Genomic DNA, 20,654 nt, shown 5'->3' on the forward strand with positions numbered 1-20,654 from the left:
CTTCCGGACATATGATCGGCGGTCGAACAAGCCGTGACTTGTCATGACGCACACGCAGGGGCGCACGCACACGCAACTGGCCAGGCCGAGGCGGGATCAGCACCTCATGTAGGTCCCTGGAGCGATATGCGCGCGTGTATGCATGAATGTACCTGCCTATTCCCTCTGTTAGCCGTCGTAGTGGATTCTCGAGACTCTTTCATCTCGAGTGCCGTGCTTCCCCAACCTATCTTTGCCTGACCAACCCTCGCCGGGGCTAGCATGTACGGCGGTACGTGGAGCACCGCGAGCCAGCATTCATTTGTTGGGCAGTGGGCAGTGGGCAGTGGCAGGACTTTTGGCTCCATGACTCCTCTGGCGAGCCTGGTTGCCTGCCCTGGCCCAGGCAGGGTGCGTCCTCGTACTTGGAAGAATATTCACGACTTCTTTTGGTGCTGGCTGCATGTCAGCCCTTGCTTGCTTCCATGCTATCCAAGCCTTGCTGAGTCGGGGGCGGAGGGCGAGTGGTGGGGCACCGTGGCCTTTGGTGGTGAAGGAGGATGGAGAACGAGAACCCATCGCAGAAAGACTTTTGGTAAGCCTCGGTCTGCGATTCGACGCCCAAGCGACCGACACCCACGTAGCCCACGGTTGATGCCTTGCCCCTCGCCTTGCCTGCCTGCCCTGAAACCCGCCGAGTCGTACATGCGTGGGTATTCGTACATGGCGACGAGGAGCACCAAGAGAGAGAAGAGAGAGAGAGATGGGATGCAAGGAGCGCAAGCCTGGTCGGCCAGCACGTCACGCTAGAGGTACCTGCCTGAGGTAGCCGCAACGTAGAGTACAACATGTAGTATTGTGCGAGAGCAAATTGCCTCTACTCAAGGTAAGTAGGTAGGCAGGTAAGGTACCTAGGTAGGTAGGCAGGTACTGTACAGCCCATGCTGTATGTACCCAACTCGTGAGCCGTACGGGGCGGCGCAAAAAACAATGTGCGAGCCAGTCTGCCTGCGGCGGACGCTGATGAACGCCTCAAAAACTTGGGTTGAGATCCGTCCACTTATTGAATGGTGTGTGACCAGCGGCCTTGCGTGGGACTCGAGGTCGCACAGAATTGGCCCGGGGGTGGTGGCATGTATATATAAAGTACCGCCCATCGTCCACGAGGAGCCGCACCCCGCCAGCCGTCGAGGCTGCGGGCGCTTCGGCGCTAGTAGAGACCTTGCGAGTACCTGGACCTCTAGTGCCGTCCAACCCATGCGCCTGCACCAGAGTGGACGTATCGAGCCAGGCCAGGGCCGTCGTCTCGGGGGGCGCCAGGACGTTTCTTCTTCTCCCGGCGTCTGGGAACCATGCCTTGCCTTTCTCTACCTACCTCACCTCACCTTGGCCTCTTCTCTTCTCTTCTCCTCCAAACTGCCCCCGTCTCCACGTCGTCTCTCGCGAGACCGGCCGTCTCTCGTTGCCCGGCGACTGACGCTTCTCTCGGTCGCCTCTCCCTCGAGCCCCCATCTCGTCAAAGCATCCCTCTGGACCATTTCAGACCATTGGCTTCAGTCCGCGCTCACACACACTTTCCCTCACCCTCTTCTCACTCACTCACACGAGCCCCGGGCATGCCTTCTCACGTCGCCCGCTGCACCCCACGGCCACGAGAGTGATCAGTCGGCGCCATGGCACAGCAGAATGTTTGTTTCCTCTCCTCGGTGCTAATGTTTTCAATTCGCCCTCGAAGCCCTTTTTTTCCCGCGCTGTCAGGCCCCGTTCCCGGGACCCTGTGCTCGCACGCATTTTCCCCAAGTCGTCGGCACGGCTGACACGTCGAGCAGGACTCTAAGGCCACAGGCGCCGACGCCCTGCCAGCGTCCGAGTCAGCGAGGGCCTCGTCTGGCTCAGATACCGCGGCCAAGGACCCGGGTGCTGAAATGGCTGCACCCTACGGCACGCGCTCCCGCAACAGAACCAGCAACGCCCGCCCCAATTACGCAGAGGACAAGGATATTGACATGGACAATTACGACTTTTATCGCGGCAAGGATGGCCACGAAGGCTCCAAGAAATCGGCACGGCACGCCCTCGCGGCGGCCACGCATGCCGATGCCCCTCCACGCAATGGCGGCGGGTCGCGCAAGTCGGGCGTAGACGACGGCCGAGCGGCTGGACCGTCGCAGAATGGCTTCAAGGACCAGAATTCCACCGCCAACAGTGGGAATGGTGGTGGCGGCGGTGGTGCCACCGGTGCATCGCAAGCCGCGCCCCCTTCTGGTGCATCGCAGTCATCGCGCAAGCGCAAGGCCGCTCCAGCCGGGGCGACAAGGCGGGCCAGCAACGCGGTGCAAAGCACGGGACCGCCGCTGCGCGAGACCAACATGATGACTTTTGAAAGGTGCAACTCGTGTCTGGACCAAGAGCGGTTGATAGCCGACGATGGGACGGTGCTGGAGTTGAATGGTAAGTCGTCGAACCCCCATTCCCCCCGGTACCAGCGGCACGGCGAGGGTCCACCCACTCGGAGGGCAATTTAGGAGCTGCGTGTGTCCTCGGGGCTGCCTAGCCATGTCGTGCCGCCAAATTTCAAAGTTTGTTGCAGCACGACTCAGCACAGATCAGGGCAGCCAGCGCCGGGCACCAACAAGAACCCAAAAAATTCAAGCCCCCAGCCGCCGCGGGTTGTTGGAGTGCCTTTTTAGCAGGTCGGGGCTGACAAGCAGCGCGATGCAGATCACGTGTACTTGGTGTGCGAGCCGCCGGGCGAGCCATACTACCTGGGCCGCATCATGGAGTTTCTGCCCGCGCAGAATGACGGCTCGACGCCGGTGGACTCGGTGCGCGTCAACTGGTTCTACCGGCCAAAGGACATTGGCCGCAAGGCCAGCGACACGCGGCAGCTCTTCGCGACAATGCATTCCGACGTTAGCCCGCTGACGGCGCTGCGCGGCAAGTGCCGCATCATGCACCGCGGCCAAGTCGACAACATGGACCAGTTCCGCAAGACGCCCGACAGTTTCTGGTTCGAAAAGCTCTACGACCGCTACATCCAGAAACAATACGATCTGATTCCGACGTCGAGCATCGTCAACGTCCCCGACAAGGTCAAGAAGGTGCTCGACGACCGCTGGAAGTACGTCCTGGTGGAGCAGGGGCGTGGCAAGGAGCTCACTAGCGCCGTCAAGCTCTGCAAGAGATGCAGCGGGTATTGTGCAAGGTACGTACCCGTCCCTCCACCTGCCGACATGACACACTCGTCAGAGGTACCTCGGCCAGGTACCTCGGCCCCCGTCACAACGTCAGTCGAGATGGCGTGCGACGACGAGGATGGGATACACTCTTCTTCACATGCTGACATGGATCCCACCACAGCAATGACTCAGTCGACTGTGCCGTCTGTCACAATACCTACCACATGAACTGCGTCAGACCACCCTTGCTCAAGAAGCCCTCGCGTGGCTTTGCCTGGTCCTGCGCCGCATGCAGCAGAGCCCAGGAGCGCAAGCTCGAGGCCCGCAACACGCCCAACGGCGCCGGCGATGTCGACGACGACGAGTTTGTCGACGACGACGACGACGAGGCACACGGTATCAGCACCGACCGCACCACTCCCGCCGACGATGACTCCAACCCCCAGGCCACCGCCCAGCAAATCTGGCAGGCCAGCATGTGGCCCTGGCGCTACCTCGGCATGCACTGCAAACCAGAGGACGCGCTCGACTACGACGACCGCATTTACCCGCGTGCCAGCACCCGCATCGGGCCTCGCCACCAAGCCAACGTCGCCCCCTGGCCGGGCCGCCCCGTGCAATACGTCAAGCCCGTCGAGGTCAAGAAGGGCGCCAAAGGTCCCAAGATGTCCAAAGAGGCGCAAGATGCCGAAAAGGCCCTCCGTGGCAAGCGGCCGAAATGGGTCCAGGATCAACCTCCCGGATACGTGGCGCGCGGCGAGGATCACGATGAAGACGACCCAAAGGCGACGTCTACACTCTTGTGGAGGCCCCCGTCTTCCGACAACGACATCCGCAGCAACAGCGTGGAGGACTATGTGAAGAAGGTGCAGAGCATGGCCAAGAAGCTCAGCTTGCCCGAACGCTCCACCAATCTCCGTGACGCAGCACTCGAGACCCTTTTCCGCCACGAATACGACGTCCCAGGGGCCCTTAAGGCTCTCCCGAACATCGAGCGAGAAGCGTTCAAGGAGCCGAACCTGACTGCGGCAGAAGTGAAGAAGTTCGAGGAAGGGGTTTCCAAGTATGGGTCTGAGCTGCATCTGGTCATGAAGCACGTCAAAACCATGACCCCGGCACAGGTAGTTCGTTTCTACTACACCTGGAAGAAGACGGAACGCGGTCAGCAGATATGGGGCAGCTTCACTGGGCGAAAGGGCAAGAAGCAGGCCAAGCGCGCCGAGGCGGCCGCATCAAAGTTCGCCGATGACGTGGCAGACAACGACGACGATTCCGCCTTTGACAGCGCCAAGGCGACAGAGAAGAAGCGCTGCTTCGTTTGCCAGTTTTGCTCGACAACCAGCTCTCGCCAGTGGCGAAGGGCACCCACCGCCCCTCCGGGCGTCGCTGGCGACCACGGCGCCAAGGCTGCCGCCAAGGACAAGGGCAGTCAATTTGTGGTTGCGCTGTGCCGGAGGTGTGCCGAGCTGTGGCGGCGGTATGGAATACGTTTCGAGGAAATGGAGGAGGTCGCCAAGAAAGTTGCCCAGTCTGGCGGGCGAGCATGGAAGCGCAAGCAAGACGAGGAGCTCCTGAAGGAGCTGCAAGCTGCCCAGGAAATGGGACTGATGACCCCGGATCGAGACATGACCCCATTGAGCGGTACCATCCCTGCCGCCAGCCAGGAGCCACCTCGAAAGAAGCTCAAAAATGCTCCCTCAGACAACTGCAAGGACAAAGACAAGGAGTCCAGGGAAAAGGAGAGAGAAAAAGAGAAAGAGACCAAGGACAACAACAAGGACCCCGAAACTGCCTGCTCAGATGGAGGTGGCTCCGTCTCCGGCCTGTCCAAGAAGAAGGACAAGCCCGCCGATACCACGCCCATCCCGGAGATGCCCAAGCCGCGCACGCTGCCGTGTGCCATTTGCGACCAGATGGAGCCCCTCGGAGATCAGCATGTGTCATGTAGGGAGTGTCGCCTGACTGTCCACCGGAACTGTTACGGCATCGTGGACAACCGCATCCAAGGCCAATGGACCTGCGATATGTGCTCCAATGACAAGAGCCCGCAGGTTTCAATCGTGAGTCTTCGGCGTGACGATGCTCCCAAATCCCCTCTTTCTAAACCATCGCTCACAACGACTTTTAGCAATACAAATGCGTCTTGTGTCCTGTGGAGCACACGGAGAAAGACTTTGTCGAACAGCCCAAGCTCACCCACCATAAGAAGAAGATGTCAGAAAAGGACCGCGAACGCGAAAAGATGGAAGTGCAGCAGGCACGTAAGGCAGCCGAGTACTACCGCAAGAAGCAGGAAGAGATGAATCGGCCGGTGAATCCGAGAGAGCCCCTGAAGCGCACGGCCGACAACAATTGGGTCCACGTCACCTGCGCAGTCTGGACGCCAGAGGTCAAGTTCGGAAACGGTAAAGCCCTCGAGCCTTCGGAAGGGGTCCCCTCGATACCGCGGTCGAGGTATGACGAGACTTGCCAGGCCTGCAACCAAAAGGGCGGCGCATGCGTCTTTTGCCACCAATGCCGCACACCATGTATGCCGACCAGCGCCTTGAACTTGAGGTGGAGTCGTCGATGCTAACGGAAGACTGCAGACCATGTGGAATGTGCGCGACAGCATGGCCACCTACTCGGCTTCGATGTCACCCCGGTGAAGAGTTCTCGGCGCGACCAGTTCAACATTGTGACGGTCGGTGGAGAGAGCGGAACCATGTCTGCCGTGGTCTGGTGCAAGGACCACGTGCCGACAAAGACAGTGGCACATCGGATGCACGATGTGGTCAGCGAGGCGGGGCTGAATGCGCTGCAGCTTTACGTGCAAAACTACAAGCAAGCCGACCGGACCCTGACAGGCACGGTTCGCAAGGCAAACCTGATGATGAATGCTGCCAAGACGTCGGGGGCTCCTGCACAACCCGGGGGCTCTCGGCGGACTTCGACGACGACGACGACGATGACGACCGCTGCTGCTGTGAACGGCTCGGGACCACACGCGCGCTGCGAGATGACCGAGGCGGCATCGAACGCGCAGCAGCCCGGAGACAAGGTCTGCATCACCTGCGGCATCGACGTGACGCCCAAGTGGTGGCCCATCGATGACTCGCTGGAGCGTAGGCTCACCAACGGCCATCATGGCGTCATTGGATCCGAGGCACAGAAGTTTGTGGAACAGAGGAAATTCCAGTGCCACAAGTGCCGTAAGGCTGCTCGCACTCCGAAACCGTATGTGCCGGGGCCTTCACCACCGGCTAGCGAGCCTCCCCGCGTCCACGCACAGGCAAACGGGCAGGCGGTCGGAGTGTCGCCGTTGCGAAGCCCGCCGCCAGCCCCATCCGACTTTCGGCCCATTCGTCCTGAGATCCACGCCCTCCTGCATCACCCGGCCTCCCACCCACCGCCTACGCCGGCGCCGGCGCAGCCGCCACCGCCACCTCTTCCTCCTGCCCTCTCTCCCGCCGCGTCGTCGACCGCAGCGCCGCCGCACACCGCAGCGCATGTCATGGGACCACGCCCAACACCCGTGTCGCATCCATATGCGGCGGCTCCGCCGCCCAGACCGGCACCGTACAACGACTGGAGCCATCAGCCGGGACTGAGGCACGCATCGCCCCCTCGGCATCTCAACGGAGGCCCTCCTTCGCTACTCAACGGGCCTCCGCCGCCCATGGCGAATCTCTCATCGCTTCGACCTCCGGCAATATCAGGGCCTCCTCCTGTCGCGCCCCTTTCAGGGGGCCATCACCATCCGCACGGCTCTCCCTTGTATGGGAACGGCGTGCCTCTGTCTCCTCGACGACAGAGTGGGCCGCCTCCGCCTGCACCGTATGTACCCTCATACCATGGAGGTCCGGTTCATGGAACGCCAGCACCGCACAACGCGTCGCCCGGCTTGAGCAACGGAGCGCCCCCTCCGCCAAGGCCCGATGCATTCTCGCATGGCTTGCATCCGCAAAGATCGCCGTTCGCAGGCCCTCATGGAAGCCCCCCCGTGTCGAGAAACGGGCAGTTGCCGCCACACGAGCCAGCGGGGCCGATGGGGCCGCGAGCACCCGAGAGCAGACCTGCCAGCGGCGCAAGTGCAAGCCCGTCACTGCGTAACCTGCTGTCTTGATATTGCAGGCAGCGAAGACCCTTCCTGCACGCAACGCCTGGGCAGGTCGACTGGGCTCGCAATACAAACTTTGCAAGAGATTCCTCTTGCACCCCCTAACAGCGACAAGTCCCTTTTTTGACTGTATCGACAGGTAAAGCAGTTTGCCTGGGAAGAATCGATGGCGGCATGCTTCATCGGTCCGGAGAAGGCTGCTCTACCTGTTTTGGCGCTCGAGCAGGACAGGCGGCTTGGATTCAGCAAGCTCATGTAGAACTAGATCAGCAGGGGACAGATAGAAGGGTCCCCTTGTTAGAGAGGCATACAGGCGCAGGACGGTACAAGTACTCAGTGTCCGTACACTTGATTATGGATTGGGGTAGCAAACCCCTTGGGGAGTGTTGAAGTAGGACAGGCAGAGTACCTACCAGTCAAGATAACAGATGACAATTAAATACAGCTGTGCCGGCGGCGTGACTGGTCGTGATGATACATTCGTTACTGTACCGTCCATTTCCCAGCTATGCCTGCTCTCTCCGTCAAAGCAAATAAGAAGCCGGTAGGTTTTTTGTCCGTTTAATAGCCTAAGACACAACGAGATGGGTGTCTACACAGTCTGTACTCACACTGTGAATACGGACTTGGGACTGTATTGGATGACGTGCTGTCGTGGCGGGTGCGTGCGTAGTTGCGGGGAAGCCACGCGGTTGGCGGCCCCGTTTTTACGGGCCAAGGGTGGTTTTGAGGGGGGACGGGAACGGGAAGAAGAGAGCGAAAAAAGAAGAACGAAAAAACGAAAAAGGAATAGAAGTAAAAAGAAAGGAAAAGGAGGGGTCGCCAAGCTTGTGGTGCGCATGCAGATTGACTGACCTTGCGAGACAAAGGTGGCTGTCAGACGTGCCATGCCAAGGGTACCGGTGCAGGTCCTGGCAAGGTACCGGTACGGACGGCGGTGATGCGCAGTGTGGCTGACAGCGCGGGCTGTTTTGAGGCGGTGCAGCCACGCCTTCCTTACCCCGTAGTCAGCGAGCAGAGCGTGCGCCTTGCAGTAATACGTAGTACGAAGTACCTCTGCCCCCTGCGACATGGGGCGGAGTACCCGAGTACCGGTCGGCGCAACGTATCCGGACGGACAACTTCCACCACCTGTCGCAAACAGCTTGGGTCTTGTCGCGCCCATTGCTGCGCTGCTTGTCCTGCGTCCTTGGCAAGAAAACTCCTTTTCGCTCCGGCCCCCCCCCTGACGCACACGCACGCTCTACGACGGGACCGGCGAGCACAGGCCGACGAGCACCTACATCACATAGCTCGCTCCATCCATGCAGCGGCGCAGCGCGGAGCTTCGTCAGCCTATCAGCACGTGACGCGAGCTTCGAACCTCGGGGGTCAAGCCATCACGACCGAACGTCGCCAGCACCAGCAGCAACATCCGTCGTTGGCTATATACGCGGCTTTGATAAAGCAGCCGCTGCGGCCGGAACACGAGGGGAGGCACTGCGGGCGGCTACTCGGGGTCACGACCCTCTCTCTCTCTCTCTCTCTCTCTCTCTCGCTGCACCACCACCATCACCACCACCACCATGGCTCAATTCTTCTTGGACCTCTTCTACTCCCTCGGGAACTGCCTGAATTGCTTCCCCGGCTCCCCCACGCTCAAGGTCAACAACCGGAGCTTCAAGATCCTGCGCCTCCTCGGCGAGGTAAGCTCCCGTCCATGCATTCTGCGACGAGACGTCCTCGCTGACGAGGCCTTTTGTCGTTGTCCAGGGCGGCTTCTCCTACGTCTACCTCGTCGAGGACACGTCGAGCCACCAGCTCTTCGCCCTCAAGAAGATCCGCTGCCCCTTTGGCGCCGAGTCGGTCCAGCAGGCCATGCGCGAGGTCGACGCCTACCGCCTCTTCGCCCACGTGCCCACCATCATCCCCGCCGTCGACCACGCCGTCGCCACCGAGCGCGGCGCCGACGAGGCCACAAAGACCGTCTACGTCCTGCTGCCATACTACCGCCGCGGCAACCTCCAGGACATGATCAACGCGAACCTCGTCAACCGCGCCGCCTTTCCCGAGAGGCACCTCATGATGCTCTTCCTCGGCGTCTGCAAGGCCCTCCGCGCCATGCACGAGTACAGGCCCGGCCCCGCCGAGCGCATGGACATGGGCAACGAGGCTGACCTCGACGACGACGACGACGGCCGCGGCGGCAACCGGGCCGGCGCCTCGTCGAGTCGCCGCACGGAAGAGGACGAGGAGCCCGAGCAAGAGCGGCCCCTGATGGAGTCGGAGAGCCGCGTCGGCCGGGGCGGGGCCAAGGTGCAGTCGTACGCCCACCGCGACATCAAGCCCGGCAACATCATGATCGACGACGCGGGCTCCACCCCGATCCTCATGGACCTCGGCTCCGTCGCCCCCTCGCCCGTCCCCGTCACCTCGCAGTCCCTCGCCCTGCAGATCCAGGACACGGCTGCCGAGCACTCCACCATGCCCTACCGCGCCCCCGAGCTCTTCGACGTCCGCACCGGCACCGTCATCGACACAAAGTCGGACATTTGGTCCCTCGGCTGCACCCTGTACGCCTGCCTCGTCGGCAAGTCGCCCTTTGAGATGCGCTCCGACGAGACGGGCGGCACCCTCAGCCTCTGCGTCCTCGGCGGCGACTGGCGGTTCCCCGACGAGTCCCCCGGCGGCGCCAAGCGCATCAACAGCATCGGCCAGGCAAAGGCCCGCGCCGCCGCCACCGCCGCCGACCCGTCCTCGGCCCACGATGCCGGCCCCGGCGCCGTCTCCATCAGCGAGCCCATCCGCGAGATTGTCCGCCGCTGCCTCAAGGTCGAGCCCGCCGAGCGGCCCGACATTGGCGAGCTCATTGCTATGGTGGAGCAGGCCATTGAGCGGCTGCCCGACCAAGACGGCCCAGGGTCCCCGTGACGAAGCGTGCACCCTCTTACTTCCTCATTCTCACATCATCTCACTTCATGTCACGCCTAACCGCCATTTTTCTGTTCAATTGTCTCCTTCTTTCTGGGATGTACTGTTCGTTCTGTCACTGTACGGGAGTCATCATGTCATCTATCTGCATTGGCGTTCACGGACGGACTATCTCATCGAGGCACGGCTTCGAGAGAAGATGGGCGGGGCGGAGAGCTGTCGGGAATAGCACCACTTTTGCGATTTGCCGGAAGCCAGGGCAAAGAACTCTCGGCCTGCATGCTCCACTAGACAAAATTCAGACCACTCGCGGTCCCCTGCTTTGTCTCGAATCCCCCGGCGGTCTCGTGGCCCCATACTTCTGCTGTTGGACCGCCGCTTCCCTAGCCAGTCCGCCATGCGCTTCTTTCTACGCACCCCGCGCATCAGCACGCTGCCCGACAACTACAGACGGCGTCACCAAGATCCTAAAGCTGAAGCTTGTATGTAGCCACCTCAAAGGGTCGCAACTCCAGAGCAAATTCGCCGTTGGCAAACTTGATCTCCTCCAGTTCGTCCTCGAGAACGTTTGTCTTGGTCACCCGTTTCACATCGAGCTGTGTCCGAATTGCACCCTTGCTACGGCCGCCCAAGGACTCGTACACGCGCAGCACGATGCTCTGGCCCTTATTGGTGCGGAGCCCTTCGCGCCGACTTACGTCTTCATCGTCGTGGCCACGCTTGACCGCATCTAGCATCAGCGACGCGGACTCGTCGAGGTTGATCAGTTTCATCGGAGCACCAGAAAGCCTCTCCACCGTAGCCTTCGGAGCCGACAGCAGCTTCAGCGGGTTGTTGAAAGCATAGGCAGCCTTGACCGTGGCCGAGGACAAGGACCCCTTGTGGGGGAATATGGCCCAGCGGATCGAGTGATTGCCCATGTCGGCGTGAGCGTCGGGCGCCTTGGGCGCGCGCAGCAGCGACAGACGCATCACTTTGCCTGCGGTTGCAAATCCGTACTTGCTGTCGTTGAGAATGGAGACGCCATAGTTGTGCTCGGAGAAGTCGGCGAACCTGTGGCAGCAGACCTCGAACTTGGCCATGTCCCAGCTCGTGTTGTAATGCGTGGGTCTCTTGGTGATGCTGTACGCAGTCTCGTACGATGCTTCGTTGTTAACGATATTGACTGGGAACTCGACCTTTAGGAACTTGGAGTCCTCATGCCAGTCAACCTCGGCGGAGCAGTTGACCTGGGAGGGCTGACCCTTGATCGCTGCCGAGAGGCTGATGTAAGACTTCAAGGCACTCTTGCCGCTGATTTTGATATCGGTAACCAGCGTGACCTTGTGCGGTTTGCTCTCGTGGACCTTGGTCTTCCCATACTGCAGGTCTCTCTGCGTTTCGAGGTGGTAGACCTCGACATCCCAAGCCTCCCAGTACAGCGGGATATCGTCAAAAATGACGAACTTGTTGGCCTTTCCACCCCTTTCAATGATTTCCCGCTCATTGGTGCGGTCGTAAAGGGAGGTGATGCAGCCGTCTTCGACAACAACTCGGAGGTCATCATTCTGCAGGACAAATGCGTCCCCGTTCTCGGTCACCGATACAGCTGGCATTTCGTCCTGAGACTTGAAAGCACGCAGCGGTAGCAGTTGGCCGTCTCCACAGGCAATGCCGACCTCAGCGTCCGAGACCTCGACAATCTCCTTACGATGCCAAGGCAGAGTATTGACGACAACGGACTCATGCAGGTCGGCGGGGTGCTCGTTGGAGACGTCCAAGGAGCGGTACAGGTCTTGGAGGAGCTTCTGCCCCGTTTTGAAGACCTCTCCGTAAAGCTGTCGCTCATTAGCATTGGCGCATACAGAGTCACCGGAGAAGAAGCCGCCCACCTTGTCCGAATCGTCGTAGCACATCTCAATGGAGCTTCCAGGAAGGCAATCATGGAACTGGCAAAGCAGGACCGCCTCCCACATGTCGTCGATTTCCTCAGAGGGATACCTGTACGACTTGTCATTGATCGACGCAAATGTAGCCAGCTGCTCAATGTCGCGAAGCATGACCTCAGCCTGACGGTTGAAGTACTTGTTGTTGGCTTGGGTGGTGTAAGTGCCTCGGTGGAGCTCAAAGTACAGCTCTCCGTACCACGTCGGAAAGTCGTCGGCCTTGGGCGCCAGGCGGTCAAAGAAATCATCAACGGTGAGACCCAGCTTCAGCTTTGGGATTGCTCCGACGGTGTTGCTGATGCCGGCGCATCGGCGGAGCTTCTCGAAGTGCTGCCAGGTAGGGCCACCGCCACCATCGCCCTTGCCGAAAACCAGAAGAGACGACTCGTCAACGCGCATCGTCTTGTGCTGAGTGATACTTCGCCTCAGGTCGCCAAAGTTGGCGTCCGAAGTGTACGTCTCCGAGGGCGGCATGTGGCAGATCACCTGGCTGCCGTCGGGGCTGACCCACATGAACGTCGTGTGCGGGAAGGTGTTGATGTTGTTCCAGCTCAGTTTCTGGGTCATGAAGCGGTCCATGCCGGCCAAGCGACAGAGCTGCGGAAGCTGGCTCGAGTAACCAAAGGTGTCGGGTAGCCAGAAAGTGCGGCAGCGAGAGCCGAACTCAGCCTCAAAGAACCTCTGTCCATAGAAGAACTGGCGCACAAGCGACTCACCACTCGGCATGTTGGTGTCGTGCTCGACCCAGCTGCCGCCGATGGGATGAAACTGGCCCTCCTCCACCTTCTTCTTGACACGCTCAAAGGCGCTAGGATAGTACTGCTTCAACCACTTGAACTGCTGCGCTTGAGAGCAAGCGAAGTGTGCCTCGGGGTAGCGGTCCATCAGGTCACACTGGCTGGACCAGGAGCGACAGACCTTGCGTTTTGTCTCCGCCCACGGCCAGAGCCAGCAGGTGTCGATGTGACAGTGACCTATGCCGAACACAACCGGGTCTTTGCCAACTTGGTACACTCGATGCGAATCGACATCGGGCCCGATTATCTCCTGAGCCAGCTTGCGGCACTTGAGGATGGACTCCTGGTTGTCGACTTGGAAAGTGTCGATGATCTTCATGGCAACGACAAGAGCCTGGTTCTGTTCGGCCGAGTCCTCGGGCAGCTCGCGCGCGGCGTCACCGAGCTCCCACATGTCGAATAGAAGCATGCGGGCGGGAACGTTGACGGCGGCGATGCTGGCCTTGCTAAGCGTATAGTACTTATCGGGGTCGGGTGGCGCGATGCCGGTCTTGCCGCTGGGCGCATTCCCAAACATACCGTTGCAGGCCATTTCAATGTAGATAATGTGCTCCTTGGCGTTGCGGAAGGACTTGGGGATAATCCATTCAATACGCTCGTCTCCGCCGGTCAAACCTTGCAAAGGCACACCATCGTCAGTCCAGACTAGGCCCTCGTTTCCGGCGTCCCACTCGAATATGACGAGCTCCTCGTCCTGGATGTCCTCAGGGACCGTCAGATGGACTCTGAACCAGTGGGTCGTCCATGCGGGCCCGAACGAGGCGCCGGTGCTAGTCTCGCTGAAGTCGTGGGAGACTGCCTCTTTGAACGTCGGACGTTCTTGGCCAGGGGCGCTCCAGACATAGAGCTTGACGTGTGGTTTTCCCGAGACCCTGGCGTTGTAAAGGTTCCTGCATGTCGGGAGTCAGCACGCATGTACGAGAAGTTTGGACGGGTTGCACCACTCACGCTAGCAAGTTAACCTTGTCATACTGGCCCGACTTGTAAAAGGGCTCGATGCGGCCCTTGAGGATGCTCGTCTTGGAGACGCCGACGGGCTTGTGGGCGAAGAGGGGATAAGAGCTCTTGCTCTTGACATCGCCGCCACCACCCATGATGCGAGGTTCAGGGGAGTGCCCGGGAGCTGGAGGTGCTGATCGGTTGGACAGACGACGTAGCTTGCCCGGCAGCGGGGACAGTCGATGGGCCGAGGAGGAAGCTTGGTGATGGGCGGCGGGAGGGGAGAAGATATGATGGTCGGAGCTGTTGTGCCAGCTGCGGAAAGCGGATCAGCAGCTGACAAGGCCGAGTGACGGGAGGCGGGCGGGGGCGGGGAGGGTGTCAGCGAAGGGAAGGTGGTGTGCAAGTGACACCGTTGCAGCGGGTGCTGGTTGGAGATGTGTCTGCTCAAGAGGCGGTATGCACTGCGTAAAAATGCAATTTGTGTATAGAATGTGTAGCTTGTGGCCGCCCCAGGGAGGCGGTTGTGTGGACGAGGTCAAGGGAGGGCGTGGGGACGAGGGACTGGAGGTGAAAGGTGGAAGCTCCCAAGCTCTCTTTAGCGGGCAACTAGGCCCAGGTCGGTAGCTGGGCGGAGGGCAGCGGGAGACTCAGTCGATGGAGATCGGCTTGCCTACCGGTCTGTGTGCGGGGGAGGCAAAGACACACACACCCTCGTCCTTGGCTGCATCGTGGCTGTCGTACGGGGGGCTCGTCGGACGGTTCCTTGAAGGTCATGCACGTTACGCACCTCATCTTGGCGACTGAGAATGGAAGCTCGGTGGTTGAACGTGTATCTATGTAAGGGCCTATTATAGGATGGTGTGCTGGACGGCCTGGAGCGGCGACTGGGAGAGGCTCTCGGCTTGGGCACCCGTTCGTAGGTACGGAGGTATTAGTGCTCGGCACTTTATTAGGAGGGCTGCCTATCCATGCATGTTAGCTCGGAGCAGCAAAGCGGCGCAGATGCCGAGATGGACAGGCTCAATGGGGGGCGTTCCCGTCTGCCGAGGCGGGACGGCGCGATACCCGAATGGGCTTGTGGGTGCACAGCGTAACTTACAAGTCCGCGGAGCAGCCGGGTGAGCCAAGAGGTCGAGCTGAGGATGGCAAAAAATAATAACGAAGAAGATGACGATGGTGAATACCTCTAGGAGGCAGTGTCGAGACAAGATGGGCGGTGGTCAAGGTAGGTGCTTTGGAGCAGGAACCCCCCGTGACGCCGCGAAAGGAGGAAGGAGCTTGGGCCCTGGGACTCCTGGGAGCAAGTGCAGCTGGGTTACATCCTTCCTCCATTCGCCCCCTTCGGCGCATCCTCCAGACTGACCTTGACGATAGCAGCAGCATGCAAGCCGGCTTGGCTGTCACAACTTTATTTCGACCGGCAAGCCACGTGCAGGCAGCAGCAGGTCCGGTGCATGAGCAAATACGACGCGAATACGACGCAAATACGACGCAAACGCGGACGGCATATCGTGTCGTGATCCCTCTGCGTGACTCTCCGGCCACGGCCGCATCGCCCTTGAGCCAACGGCTGGCCATTGGCTCGAGACGATTGCAACTCTGGACGGGTTCAAGGCTCGTCACCTGCCATATGAAAGAGTCTAGATCTCTTGGCCCCTTCAGTCCATCCCGTCCTCTTTGAAATGTCCTGCGCAGGCGGCACTGTCCATCATCACAGAATACCGCTTGCTATGAAGGCTCCCTCCGATGTTGCCGCAGACGCTCTCTTGTCAATTCATCGACGCTTCTTGCTTTACACGCACAATCTTCAAGTGCATGCAAGAACGGTGATGTAAAAATATCCCTCCTCAGCTCCGAATACAAAGAAAGACCAAAGTCAGCAGCATCCAGTTCTCGGAGACTTGCTCATGGCCGTCGAGGTTCCTCGGAGTGCAGTGCGATGCCCTCAATATCATGATTTCTCGGCAACATGTCCATGGATCCTTTGTCTCTCAAACGGCTCTTCCTTCTCCAAAACAATTTGGATCCGGTTCAGTTTCTTTGTGCCAGCGTCTCAGATCTGGCTCGGTTGCTAATTCCACTCGCCAGTCATGATGCCTTGGCCCAAGGGCAATCCGATGGGTGCAGGCCATTTCTTTGCTTGCCGCCCGCACAAAGGCCTCTCCTCTGTTGAGTTAAGCGAAGCCGTGGGGCTTTGGGCGCTCCGGGCTCGTCGAGCCGCCCGGACCCTGGAGGCGCCTCACTGTCGGGTGCCCTGTGGTCCCCTGTCCACGGCCCTGGAGCGCCATAAATAGGCGCGCCCGCACTGCTACCTCTCCTGGAACGTGGTCAACGGCCCGCTATAATAGAGTCTCGGCCCGGTGTCTTTAGCGCCTCCGCACTCTCCCCTGTAAAAATTCTTCTCTTCTGCGGGCTGTTAGCAGCCTGTTAGTGGATAATTATTTTCAGGTCACCCGACCATGCTTCTGCCTCTCTAGCCCTAACGGGGCTCTAGCAAGCACCAAAAGGCAGACTTTGGAGAGTTCGTCTCCTCTTGGGAAGCTGGTCTCAAATAACAGCATGCCTTGCGCTGCCTCGCCTTCTGCCGCCTTGCGGCATCGCCTCTTCTGCCGCCTTTGCTGGCTGGCCTCGACTTCTGCCGCCTCGCGGCCCCGACCTTTTCTGCCGCCTCGCGGCCCGACTTCTTCTCGCCCTTCCTGGCACGCCTCGCGCTGCCTCGCACCCTCTGCCGCCTTTACCGGCTGGCCTCGCCTTCTGCCGCCTTGCGGCCCTGACTCCTTCTGCCGTCTCGCGGCCCCGACCTTTGCTGCCTTGCGGCCCTGCTGCCGCCCAGCGGCCACGACTTCCTCTGGACTGGTGGGCCGCGGGGGCCCCGAGGAGCTACAAGAGCCTAGAGCTCAAGGCCTCACCCGGTGCCCCGGAGCTGCACACCAATCGACAACACCTCCACCACCTGCTTGCTACGAGGAGTAGGCACGGGGACTTCGCCGACTGTCATGACCACGAAGTGGCCCGGATCGAACGCTCCTGCGGAGAAGACAATCGCCATCGGGGCGAACCCCGACTAACATTGCTACACTCTCTGCTCCCTTTTCTTTCTTTTCTTTCTGCCCTGTAGGCCCTCCTCGAGGGGGCTTGCGGCCGGCCCATGACTTCGTGGGCTTTCTCAGTCACCCGGCCTCGGCCAAAGACTGACTACTATTACGGCTTCACTGCCGTGCCTGGAACCCGCTGACGGGGAAGGGCCCCAATTTCCGACCGGCCTCAGAGCCTCAGAATTGCTAGATGGAGTGGTTAGGTGCTACACACGGTCCTTAGTCCAGGTACTCGGGATATTCTATGTATCTAGTCTTCTCTAGCCTAGCACGTCTTTTGCCCTTATAGGGATGTCCCAGACGGTAATCAATACTACTACTACTACTACTACTTTAGCGCCTCCGTCTACAAGCAGCTCTCCCCGAACTCTTCAACCAACCCTCATCAGCGTCCACCGAATGTTGCGGCCACGTCGTCTTCATGGATTGTGCCGCCTTCTCAATCCCCGCGGCAGCAGCCGTTTGCTAACCTCTGGCGCCCCACCGCGTCCTCGAATCTCTTCAAGGACGCCGCCCAAGCTGCCGCAAACCAGGGCCAAAAAGACGACAACCACTGTCAAGCTGTCGGATCTGCCTCAAGGGCCCCTTCGCGCCGAGCAGACGGCGACGCCCGCAGAGGACGAGCAGCAGGATGCGCCGGCATACCCGACCGTTGTGCTTCAGGCACGGCGCAACATGCGCGAGTTTGACAATTGCGTCTTGCTCACCCGCGTCGGCAGCTTCTACGAGCTCTACTTTGAGCATGCCGAAGAGTACGCGCCCCTGCTCAACCTTAAGCTGGCTACCAAGAAGACGAATGCCGGCCCCGTTCCCATGGTAGGTACATCTTCATCTCCCTTTCAAGTGAGGCGGCTCACACGCTTCCGCCCTAGGCCGGCTTCCCCTTCTTCCAGCTGGACCGCTTCCTCAAGATCCTGGTCCAGGATCTGAACCGCTACGTCGCCATCGCCGACGAGTTCCCCAACAACGCAGCCGACAAGGTCAAGTCGGGGGGCTTGATGCATGACCGCAGAGTGGCTCGCATCATCACCCCCGGCACCCTCATCGACGAAAACTTCATGGATCCCTACGCCAACAACTATGTCCTGGCCATTCATGTCTGCGCACAAGACACACCTGCGCCCGAGCCAGGCCAAGCCGTCCGCGTCAGCGGAATTCCCGCCTCGCCAGCCGTCACCTCGCTGCCTCTGGGTCTCGCTTGGCTTGACCTGTCCACGGGCCACTTCTTCACCCAGGCCGCTGATCTGGCTTCCCTGCCATCTGTCCTGTCCCGGATAGCCCCTAGCGAGGTCGTCCTCGACCAAGATTTTCAGGGGCAAAAGGACCACGACATCTTCTCCATCTTGGCTGATGACCGGCACCTCGTCACTTACTCGCCCCAGGGCGGCCTTGCCGACATCGGCGAGTGGACAGCCCTGCTCGAGGCAGAGGTGCCCGAGAGCACGCGAGAGAGCTTTACCGATCAAGAGGTCCTAGCCGGCGGCCTGGTGCTCAATTACGTCAAGGATCGTTTGCGGGGCCTGTCGATGAAACTCCAGCCTCCGCTGCGGCATGAGAACATGCAGATTATGAACATTGACAAGAACAGCATGCGCGCACTTGAGATACGGCAAACCATCCGAGACGGCTTCTTCCGCGGCAGTCTGCTCCACGCCATTCGGCGCACGGCGACTAAGAGCGGCGCCCGGCTTCTCGGCGAGTGGCTCAGCGCACCCTCGACATCTCTTGACGTTATCAACGGGCGCCAGGACCTCGTCGCCCGGTTCATCGCCGCCGACGACCTCCGAGACTCCATCATCCTGCTCCTTCGCCGGAGCCACGACTCGCAGCGTCTGGTCCAAAAGTTTGCCCTGGGTCGGGGTGACGCAGACGACTTGCTGGCCCTGGCCAACACCATCCTTGCTACCCAAGACATTGTCGTCCTCCTCATGCAGACGGCAGTCCCGACCAGTCAAGCGTCAGAAGTAGACTGTCTGAACTCTCTCATTTCTCGCTTCGACCTCGAGCAGCCTCTCAAGCTTGCGCGCCGTATCAAGAACGCCATTGATGAGGAGAGCATTGTTCATCAGCACGAGGCAGAGGAGTCTGAGGCGAGCCAGATGATGGCCCTAGCAGAGGAAATCGTCGCCTCAGAAGGGACCCGAGAGGACGCGTCTGTGCTGCCCAAGGGGAGGAAGAAGCGCCCGTCGTCCATCAGGGAGCACTACGGAGAGGACAACGAGGCCTGGATTATGAAGCCGACCGCCAGTGCCGTTCTCAAAAGGCTCCATGCTGAGCTCGACTGCCTTTTGGAGGAGAAGGTTCAGCTCGGCGAGAATCTGCGGCAGCGTCTTGGTGCCTCGAGTCTCACCCTCAGATGGAACCACGGCCTGGGCCACATTGCCCACATCAAGGGCAAGGACACGCAGAACCTCGCCGAGATCAAGGCGCTCTCCTACAGCCGATCGACGCGCTCCTTCCACCTCCCCGAGTGGACCGCTCTCGGCCAGCGCCTCGACCAGGCGCGCCTCCAGATCCGGCGCGAGGAGCAGCGCGTGTTCCAGGCCCTGCGCGAGCGCGTGGTGCGCAATCTGGTCAAGCTGCGCCGCAACGCCGCCGTGCTCGACGAGCTCGACATTGCCACGTCCTTTGCCAAGCTCGCCAACGAGCGCGGCCTGGTGCGCCCGCGCCTCAACAGCTCGGCCGGCCACACCATCATCGGCGGGCGGCATCCGACGGTCGAGGGCGGCTTGCTCGAGCAGGGGCGGACCTTTGTGCGCAACGACTGCGTCGTCGGGGCCCCTTCGGGCGGCTTCCTATGGCTCATCACCGGACCCAACATGGCGGGCAAGAGCACCTTTCTCCGCCAAAACGCCCTCATCACCATCCTCGCCCAGATCGGGTGCTACGTGCCGGCTTCGTACGCCGAGCTGGGCATCGTCGACGCCATTTTCAGCCGCGTGGGCTCGGCCGACAACCTGTACCGCGACCAAAGCACGTTCATGGTGGAGATGCTAGAGACGGCGCAGATCCTCAAGCAGGCCACGCCGCGGTCCTTTGTCATCATGGACGAAATTGGACGGGGCACCACGCCCGAGGACGGCACGGCCGTGTCGTATGCCTGTCTTCACCATCTCGTGACGGTCAACCAGTGCCGGACACTGTTCGCGACGCACTTTCACGGCGTCGTGGACCTCGCCACGAAGGAGGGGCTCTGCGGACCGAATGGTGGAGCCGTGCAGACGTACTGTACCGACGTCGAGGAGGATGGCAAGGGGGGGTTTGTCTACGTGCACAAGCTACGGAAGGGCGTCAACCGCCACAGTCACGCGCTCAAGGTCGCAAGGCTGGCCGGCCTGCCTGAGCGTGCCATTGACGTCGCGCATCGGGTTCTGGCCCAAAGCGACGAGGGCGACTTGTGCGGCACGAAGAACGCCGTAGACTAGAAGCTAGGGCCGCCGTTTTGGGTCCCAGAGAATCAGGAATTGGCGTTACATATGCGGCTGTTGGTTTCTTGTATGTTAGCCATGATACCCTTGACAGCTGTTTCAAGAAGCAGATGGGAGAAGGGGATTCGTCATAAATGTGTATGTCTCATCAGGAGAATTCAGGGTTAAAAAGCTCTTGATACGTGTTTATTTAATCATCCGAAAAGGGGTATGTGTAAGGATTCGAAATATCAAAAGACAAAACTTACCTGTTAGTCAACAGCGCAACTGCTGCATGCGGTCACATCGAGGAGTCACAAC

The 20,654-nt window shown here is 60.3% G+C and overlaps 4 protein-coding genes across 4 annotated transcripts; 3 read left to right on the forward strand and 1 right to left on the reverse strand.

Moving 5' to 3' along the window:
* Positions 1 to 1,652: 1,652 nt before the first annotated feature.
* HRG_05674 (PHD-zinc-finger like domain-containing protein) lies at positions 1,653 to 7,045 on the forward strand (the record flags this gene model as incomplete). Its single annotated transcript, XM_044864145.1, has 8 exons — positions 1,653 to 1,667; positions 1,809 to 2,430; positions 2,701 to 3,184; positions 3,340 to 5,218; positions 5,287 to 5,686; positions 5,747 to 6,644; positions 6,708 to 6,927; positions 6,998 to 7,045. The coding sequence occupies 8 exons, from the start codon at positions 1,653 to 1,655 to the stop codon at positions 7,043 to 7,045; spliced, it is 4,566 nt and encodes a 1,521-aa protein (XP_044720677.1).
* A 1,777-nt stretch (positions 7,046 to 8,822) lies between these two features.
* On the forward strand, positions 8,823 to 10,167 carry HRG_05675 (kinase; the record flags this gene model as incomplete). The annotated part of the gene is made up of 2 exons (XM_044864146.1): positions 8,823 to 8,942; positions 9,010 to 10,167. 2 exons carry the CDS (start codon positions 8,823 to 8,825, stop codon positions 10,165 to 10,167), a joined length of 1,278 nt encoding a protein of 425 aa, XP_044720678.1.
* A 467-nt stretch (positions 10,168 to 10,634) lies between these two features.
* Positions 10,635 to 13,983, reverse strand: HRG_05676 (alpha mannosidase middle domain-containing protein; the record flags this gene model as incomplete). Its single annotated transcript, XM_044864147.1, has 3 exons — positions 10,635 to 11,984; positions 12,039 to 13,779; positions 13,838 to 13,983. The coding sequence occupies 3 exons, from the start codon at positions 13,981 to 13,983 to the stop codon at positions 10,635 to 10,637; spliced, it is 3,237 nt and encodes a 1,078-aa protein (XP_044720679.1).
* A 3,342-nt stretch (positions 13,984 to 17,325) lies between these two features.
* HRG_05677 (mutS family protein) lies at positions 17,326 to 20,351 on the forward strand (the record flags this gene model as incomplete). The annotated part of the gene is made up of 3 exons (XM_044864148.1): positions 17,326 to 17,742; positions 17,799 to 18,027; positions 18,097 to 20,351. 3 exons carry the CDS (start codon positions 17,326 to 17,328, stop codon positions 20,349 to 20,351), a joined length of 2,901 nt encoding a protein of 966 aa, XP_044720680.1.
* Positions 20,352 to 20,654: the final 303 nt, after the last annotated feature.

This window comes from Hirsutella rhossiliensis (genome assembly GCF_020360975.1).
Source record: "Hirsutella rhossiliensis strain HR02 chromosome Unknown scaffold00005, whole genome shotgun sequence".
NCBI classification, from domain to species: domain Eukaryota; kingdom Fungi; phylum Ascomycota; class Sordariomycetes; order Hypocreales; family Ophiocordycipitaceae; genus Hirsutella; species Hirsutella rhossiliensis.